The sequence below is a fragment of the Bidens hawaiensis genome, unplaced genomic scaffold, assembly GCF_021521415.1.
Source record: "Bidens hawaiensis isolate Kalapana, Puna unplaced genomic scaffold, B.hawaiensis_p1.1 tig00018272_1, whole genome shotgun sequence".
NCBI classification, from domain to species: Eukaryota; Viridiplantae; Streptophyta; class Magnoliopsida; order Asterales; family Asteraceae; genus Bidens; species Bidens hawaiensis.
This window is the reverse complement of record NW_027492764.1, coordinates 81,191-89,125: the sequence shown is the minus strand read 5'-3', so window position 1 is coordinate 89,125 and position 7,935 is coordinate 81,191. Positions and strand designations below refer to the sequence as shown.

Here is a 7,935-nt window from a genome sequence, read left to right as displayed (position 1 = left end):
CACCCTAGGGCCTGGGCGGCTCCTCTATGCTACATTTGAACACTTAGGCGGTGAAGCGGTAAGTATACCGCATAGTTTAAGTGCATAGATTAAGGAAAAAGCAATTGTGAATTCATAGAGCACTAAATGAAGAGAAAAATGAAATTTTTAAATATATGCAATATGTACCAATACCATGTTTCTTTCCCATTTTCAACCTTGTCAATTGCAATTTTGTTTTGTAGCATGTACGTAATCTAAAATGTTTACGTATATTTATCAACACATGTCTATGTCCTAGCACATTTACATTTCGTGTAGATATGTTTTATTTGTACAAATTTTTTTAGTCATGGCGACACTAGTAAAAATCATAGAATTCACCATGTGTTTTTAAAAAACAATACATATAAGCCAAAACCAGAACAAATTGGAAAAAACAGAACAAATCCCAAGCAGGGATTATGTATAACTATCCAACTATCACACTATCTCTTCATTCTTCACAATATACATAGTAACACATACATATAAGCCAAAACCAATAACAGGAACACTAAGCTAATTTGTTGATTTCTGCAAGAGGTGATCGAGGGGTAGGAAAAATCTTTGCGTCCTTAAATTCAAATGATTTGAATGAATTATTTTCCCTAAATTCCTCCAATAATGTTTCCATTGGCAATGCCCGAAGTGACTCTATAGTAACCTTACTTGGAACATCAGTGTCGCATCTTACAGGCGTATTTCCAGAAGATTCATAGTCCTGTACAAAAATAACGGTTTATGATCATCAAATATCAAATGCAGTATGTAAGAGTATCACTCATTAAGAAATCTTACCGTATATTTCTGCTGAAAAGTATCATGTGCCATCTGCTGTATTGCACCAGATTGTGTACTGTGGTCCTTTTGTAAAGATTCAAGAAACATTGTTTGCTTTTTTGTGGTTTCTAATATTACATGAACAGCCTCATGCTCCTGTTGTGATGTGCCTGTAAAAAACATCCATTAATGTAAACATTATTAGTGGCAAATAATTCAAAGTCAAAATACCACCTCCGCAAAAGTAAACATATAATCCACCAAAACTTACCCTCCATGTGTTTCATGATGTCCTCGCAGCTCTTTAGCATGTCCTCTTCGGCAGTTTTCCTTGCGGCGCTAACCTCAGCATCGTGAAGCTCGTTGTTCTCAGAAGCGCTTCTGCAGAATTTAAATGATATTAAAAACTACACATTTGTTCAAAAGTTACTGGTCATCCTTTTTTTGTGTGTAAATAACTCACCTGACAAGTTCCTCAATTGCTAAAGCATGTTCTTGACTCATATTAGTCACAGATTCTTGTGTCGTTTTTGAATGGTTCAATGCCATTTCAGCATTATCAACACTGGATTTACAAGTTGAAATAAAACATTAGCAGGAATGCAAATTAACAACAAAATAAATATGAGTGCTTGAAAGTTGTTAATTACCATTTTTGTAACAGCAATTCAAATCGGCAGTGTTTAGCAGCAGAAAAGTCAGCATTATCTCTTGCATCATTTTCTGCTTGTAAAGCAAATTCTTGCCATTTTCTTTTGGCATCTGTTGTAATTCCCTCAATTGAATAAACATGCCCGTTTAATACTGTTTTGCTTCCAGCAGCAGTTTCTCTTATGCCAGCTAAGCGAGCATCCACCATCTGTTTTTGCCTACTCATATGACTCGAAACCAAACTTGACACATCAGCAATAAGCTTCTGCGCATCAGACCTTGATTGCTCCTGAAAGTAATTATTTAAAAGATGTTATTTCATATCTCGATATTGTTATTTAAAATTCACTATATGTACCTCATATGCCTTCTGAAATTCATCAATACTCTTTGTTTGTATCGCATCTACTTGACTAGCATGATTTCCAAACTCTTTTGACTCTTCTATTAGCTTATCAAATATGCCATTTATGTACTCGGATATATTTGTTGCATGATGAATGCTATCATCAAATCTCTGTTAACACAAACTCAAAATTAAATATCAAAAATACCTTTTTAATTCTCATGAAAACTCAAAAATGCAAACCTTTCGAAGCTCTCTGGCAAAAGCCACAATCTCTCCTTGTTGAGTTGATATAGAACTTTGTAGCTCATCAAATATAGATTGCCCTTTTGCAGCTTCTTCAGCCAATAGCTAATACAGAAAACAAGTAAAACTTAGATTTTATACTAATTTTTATGAATGCTACAGTATTATCTGTACTTACTTCTTCAACACAATGAGCATTAGAAACCGCCTTGGCTGAAATATCTTCTAAACTTCCATTAGCACTTGCTTTGTGTAACCGTACAACATTTTCCATGTCTTCAATATGAGAAATATATAAATTTCTTGATGCGGATACTTTTTTCTTTAAGTCAGAGATGGCCTGTGTTATAAAATCATTAATATAGTTAAATATCAAAGGTGTGTAGACTGCAGACACACATTATATATTCCATGACAGAAATAGAGTAGCACCTTTTCATTAATATTAATAAACGTGTCACAAAACTTCTCAATGCACTTCAGTTGTTCGCTTTGCTTCGATACAGATGTAGCCACCATGTTACAAAGAGAGCCAACATCTTGTGCCAGCTCAGATTCAAACTTGTTTACAATTGATCTGTTACCAGCGTTCAATTTATCTTCTCTTGCTGCATACAATTGAAAAATTTATAGTAAAATCCAAAATATGTTTGTGTATGTATGTATGTATGTATGTATAATATTGTACATACCAATTTTCATGAACAATGATGTATTGTCATGAAGAGATTTTTCTAAGTCGGCTCGAAGAACACATGCTTGATGAGTTAATGCGTTTTCTGCATACAATATTTGAACATATGTAAAAAAATACGAAGTGACAAATGTTTTGACACCAAAAACTACAAGTCCTAAAATGTACCTGCTTTTTTCTGTTTGTCTATGATGAAATCCCGCTCAGTGAGAGCATACTGGCATTTCTTTAATGTTTCCTCTGTATTAGCCAACTCCTTATTTGTTTGGTTCAATGTGGTCTATGTACAGGAAAAAAATAAGATCACGTTTTATTTATAAAAGATTTATTATAAAGTAAAGAATCACTCAAGTTTTAAGATACCCGTGTAAACTCAAGTTTGCAGCTCAAGTCAGAGCACTCTTCTACACGGGCAGTAAACTGAGTTTGCAAATCTTCAAATTGCTGTCACGAAAGAAAAGGTAAGAAACAAATGCCAAAACAAGTGAACTATACTAACCAGAATTTGCAAACCTTTTGTTGGCTTTCTATCTTGATTCCCATTCTTTCTATTTGATCTGCCATTGCCTAAACCAAGTATAATAATATAAGATTAGACGCATGTTATGTTAAACTTAAAAAAATGCAGCACAAGTTCCTAGTTGAAATTTAAAATTATAAAATAATGAATGCACAAAATTATAACAGCACCAGAACATTGCAAAAAATATATTTCATAACAGCTAAAAAGTTTTGATACCTTTCGCTCCATTTCCTCTCGGTCATAACGCTCTTTTGGTATATAAACGCCACTTTTTTCACGTTGAGCATAAACCTCTGGAAAAAAAATAACAAAAAATAAATGCACATTAGTTATTCCAAAATAATTCTCATTGTAAATCTCAAAAGACATTATCAAACAACACATGTTTTTACCTGCTTTGAGTCTTTCAATTTCACCATAAAGATCCTTAATTAAAGTTGTTTTCATCATTTTCTGGTTTACCTACAGATAGACAAAACAAAAGATGACATATAATGGAAAGAAATGTATTTGGCTTGGTCAGTAACCTCCAAAATAACAAAGAAATAAGTTGTGAAACTTAAGCAAATCAGATAAGCATTTTAGGGTAATCACTCATGCACTAGAACTCTAGAAGTGAATGATCTAGCTGGCAAACATGGTAACGTCATCACAGATAAAGATGCTAACCTGATTACAGTTTTCTCAAAAACCAACATAATAATTACTTACAAAACAAGACATATCACAGAAAATTGTGCAATTGAAGTATTAAATTTTCTTGTTTAACTAAAACAACTAAGACAGTTAAGACTAACCAAATGAATGAAGAAAAGTGATCAAATGATAAACAAAAGTAAGAATAACATTATTTATGTGCAGACAGTGACACAATACCTCTGGCTTGTTTTTTATATTCTTTGCCCTGTGGGCATAATCTAATGTGCTCAAGGTCTCTTCAAGACAATGAACAGCAGGAGACACGGTAGCAATGATACAAGTTTTTGTCCTTCCACCCAATGAGTCACGAAGTAGCCGAGTCAGTTTACTATCCCTGAAATTTGAATTTTTAAAAAATCAGAAAAAGGTAATATATCAGTTGTAGACTTAGGGTGTGTTTGGGATTGCTTATTTAAGTGAAAAAGGCCTTTTAATTAAAAGGACTTATAAACTTACGAAATTTTGAAAATAAGTTTTTAAAAGAATGTTTGGATTAGCTTATGTGTTGGGGAAAACCAAAATGACCAAAAGGGGCACTCTTTTTTAAAAGGAGTGTAATGAGGTTTAAGGGTGAGAGGGGTGTGATAGGTAAATCAAACTCATTAAGTTAATAAGTTACATATTTCTAACTTTTCAAAACCCCTCTATTTTGCTTTCACCATAAGTTAAAATCCATAAGGCCCTATGGTTTGCCAAACACCTTATACACCTTATTAACTTTTCAAAAAGTTTATAAGTTATAAGTTGATGAAAATCAGGAATCCCAAACACCCCCTTATAGTAAAGTTCACAAACATTGACAGCTCAAAATAAATGAATCCTAAGCATGAGTCAAAAATAATCCAAACCTATAAGGGGTGTGTCCCAGATGTTCCACTAGAGCGTTTATAACCCGTCCCAAAGTAAGCAAGCTTTTATTTATTTCTCCAGCTTCTCTTGCACGACCCTAAAAGTTACAAAATGTTACTAACTTTTACCATATGTATTAAAAAATGTGTATTCTTTTTTAAAACTTGAAAACAAAAAATAAAATAGTATTACCTCCCTTGCTCCTGAACGAGAAATGTTTTCTGAACCAGCTAAATCAACCAGATTTAACTTCCCACATTTGATAAGTTCCTCACCTTCTGGGGTTGACTCTTTTATGTGTATGGTGATAGAAAACAGTGAATGTGACCGACTGTAAAATATAAGCCTTACAAATAAGCATTAACAGATTATAAGTTACCAAGAAATGAGAATATCCTGCAGAAGAACTATAACCTTGATTGTTTATTTAATAAAGTCTCTGCAGTTCGACGTTTGGCGGATCCCCTTTCAAGTAATGTGAATATTTCACTGGCACTTGTTACAATCTCTTCTTCTAAGCCTTTCACAAGAACTCCACCTTTACCATCTTCCATTAAAGGCAGAAGTTTTTTCTGTTTATCGTCAACACAAACTTTTGATATTTCTTCACGAGCAAGCAAATCAGTGATTTCCTCATTGTAAAGCTCTAAAAACGTTACTTTGACACTATACTCAGCATTTTGACCCTCCAGTGTGTCAAATATTTGTTTCACGGATCTAGGTATCACACCAGCTCCTGATGGCAACTCTCCATTTGGCCCACTCTGAGAATCAATTAGTAATGCATAGTTAACAGCAAAAACATACGGTTAATACATAATTTAAGGTTACTTTACTTATGTAATATATTATACCTTAGACCTCTTACAGTCTCCTTCCATAGTGTACGTTTTTCCAGTGCCGGTCTGTCCATAAGCAAAAATGGTGCAATTGAACCCTTCTAACACTTCTTTTACAATTGGAATAACAGCTTGCTCATATAAATCTTTTTGGTGGGCTGTAGGACCAAAAACCTGCATAAATTTAGATAGTAACTATGCATTATCAACCATAAACAAGTGACTAATACACTGGCATTACATTATGAGGTTACTTAAATTTACTGCTCCCCATAGATGTCTAATTCCGAAAACAGATACAACATTGATCTAATTCGAATGTCCCAAAATGACTTCAGTTAGTTCTTTTACATTAAAATTCAAAACAAAACTATAATAAATCTCCATTCCTTGAATAATTTTGTGAACAGCCAAGTATTAGTATTAAAAGGTAAAAAAAAATTGATCAATTAACGATCCAAATCTGTTTTTTTTTTCTGTAAACCGATGATTAATTGGATATATATTGACGATTTCAAGATCTTGTGATGTGATTTCGTGGATCAATTTCATGAATACGGTATTTTTGTACATTAAGGATTATTGTATTCTATCTTTTATCTAGTATTATATTGGGGCACCATGTTAACAGTTTTGTTGTTAATTACAGAGTTCATGGATAACCGACATAATAATAATAATAATAATAATAATAATAATAATAATAATAATAATAATAATAATAATAATAATAATAATAATAAAACCCTAATTATTATGGTGCATTAATAGCAAATAAGGTACCTTGTCAAAAGTGAAAACCCTATCGGTTTGCTTGCCAGCAATATTCTGAGAAACCTTGACTTCTCTATGATACTCGTCACAGGTCACCACCTGAGGTGCGTTGTTCCTCAATTCATCGTTACTAAACGGCCTATTATTAATTACAAACAAACAACACTAATTACAAACCCTAGGAGAAGTGGTAGATCGTATAATAAACAGTCGCCGTACCTGCAACGCAGAAGCACCTGAACATTGACGCCTTTATCATGACGACCGGCGGCCATAATTAGTAACAGATTGTATCTATCTCACTCACACACAGACACAGCAGGCGTTTGATACTTTTGATTTGAGGAAGATGTAAATGAAGAGGAGCGGGATGAACGATGAGTTTGTGTTTTCAAATTTTCAAGGCTTTTGATCTCACCGTTCATTTAACATCAACAAAAGGAAGAAGATTCGTCTGTAGGCTTAGCTTTCAAATGGTTAACCAACCAACCTGGCCCAATACGACCAACATATGTGTTACTTTAAGATAGTCTTTGTCCGTATATAGATTGTTTAATAACGGAAATTAACATGTTTTGGGTAGAGTAAAAATAATTCTAGCTCTTAAAATTGCATTTTCAATTATGTAATATAAATAATTTGACAATTTTATCAATAATGTCGTCTTTCAAAAGCTTAAAACAAATAAATAATAATAAACATGTTATTAAAATGACTTATATAAAACACAAATAAAAGCTTTTATTTTTATAAAAAAGAGAAGACTAATTGTGGGAATTTATCCCATGACCTTTGTTTTCATAGTCCAAAAGCACTTTTCATTCAAACAAAAGAGTTATTTTGTAAACTTTTGTGTTAAAACAAAATTATATATAAAAGATAAATTTTATTTTTTTGACAATTATGGCCTCTTGGGAGAGTTTGTCTGGGTCTGTCGCCTCCCTGCCCTCCCTTTAGGTCAGGTCTGGAATTATTCCAGCCTTCCAGGTGATTTACCTTTGTAATGTCAACTTTGGAGGTAAGCTTTAGGATGGTGGTTTTAAACACATAACAACACGTTAATGAGATAAGTAAGATGTGGTGCCGAAAGGGGTGGGGAGGTGTTCTCACTCGTCCAGAACAGCCACATCACCCTCTCATCGCGGTCAATCTCACCTTATCTAAGAATCTATTATTTGAAGTTAATCCTGAAACGAGTCATTAAGAAAGTAAAAGGGTCATTTTGAAAGAAAGCAAAAGTTGAATGGGTATTGTAACATCCCGAAACTTCCAAAATAATATTAATTATATTATTTAATATTAGAGGGAAAGCTTACTTGGGTTAACGGGAAATAATTAAATAGAGTATGAGTTGGCTTAGGGGTCACCCTGGCTCAGATCTGGATCGAACGGGACGAAAAACGGTGAAAATGGTGGTGAAACGGCTGAGATATCTTTTTCCGGCGATATCCCAGTTTTCCGACGAAGGCGGCACCGGAAAGGCGGCACCGGAGTTGGGTTTACGAGGTAAGGA

The 7,935-nt window shown here is 33.7% G+C and overlaps 1 protein-coding gene across 1 annotated transcript; it reads right to left on the bottom strand.

Moving 5' to 3' along the window:
* Positions 1-430: 430 nt before the first annotated feature.
* On the bottom strand, positions 431-6,702 carry LOC143555730 (kinesin-like protein KIN-5C). Its single transcript, XM_077045236.1, has 22 exons — positions 6,642-6,702; positions 6,432-6,561; positions 5,664-5,822; positions 5,224-5,573; positions 5,002-5,140; positions 4,809-4,906; positions 4,138-4,294; positions 3,654-3,723; positions 3,478-3,554; positions 3,252-3,305; positions 3,102-3,182; positions 2,907-3,018; positions 2,737-2,823; positions 2,477-2,652; positions 2,223-2,384; positions 2,042-2,149; positions 1,811-1,969; positions 1,452-1,741; positions 1,265-1,366; positions 1,073-1,182; positions 820-971; positions 431-742 (listed from the first exon to the last, which is right to left on the bottom strand). The coding sequence occupies exons 1-22, from the start codon at positions 6,695-6,697 to the stop codon at positions 536-538; spliced, it is 3,036 nt and encodes a 1,011-aa protein (XP_076901351.1). The 5' UTR covers positions 6,698-6,702; the 3' UTR covers positions 431-535.
* Between the last annotated feature and the right edge of the window lie 1,233 nt (positions 6,703-7,935).

What these genes read in the sequence shown, in the direction of transcription:
- LOC143555730 (XM_077045236.1), bottom strand. Translation starts at nt 6,697, where the DNA reads ATGGCCGCCGGTCGTCATGATAAAGGCGTCAATGTTCAGGTGCTTCTG. An exon ending in GAGACTGTAAGAGGTCTAAG is followed by an intron (nt 5,574 to 5,663) that starts GTATAATATATT and finishes ATTGATTCTCAG; the next exon opens with AGTGGGCCAAATGGAGAGTT. An exon ending in AATTTCAGAAGGCATATGAG is followed by an intron (nt 1,742 to 1,810) that starts GTACATATAGTG and finishes AATTACTTTCAG; the next exon opens with GAGCAATCAAGGTCTGATGC.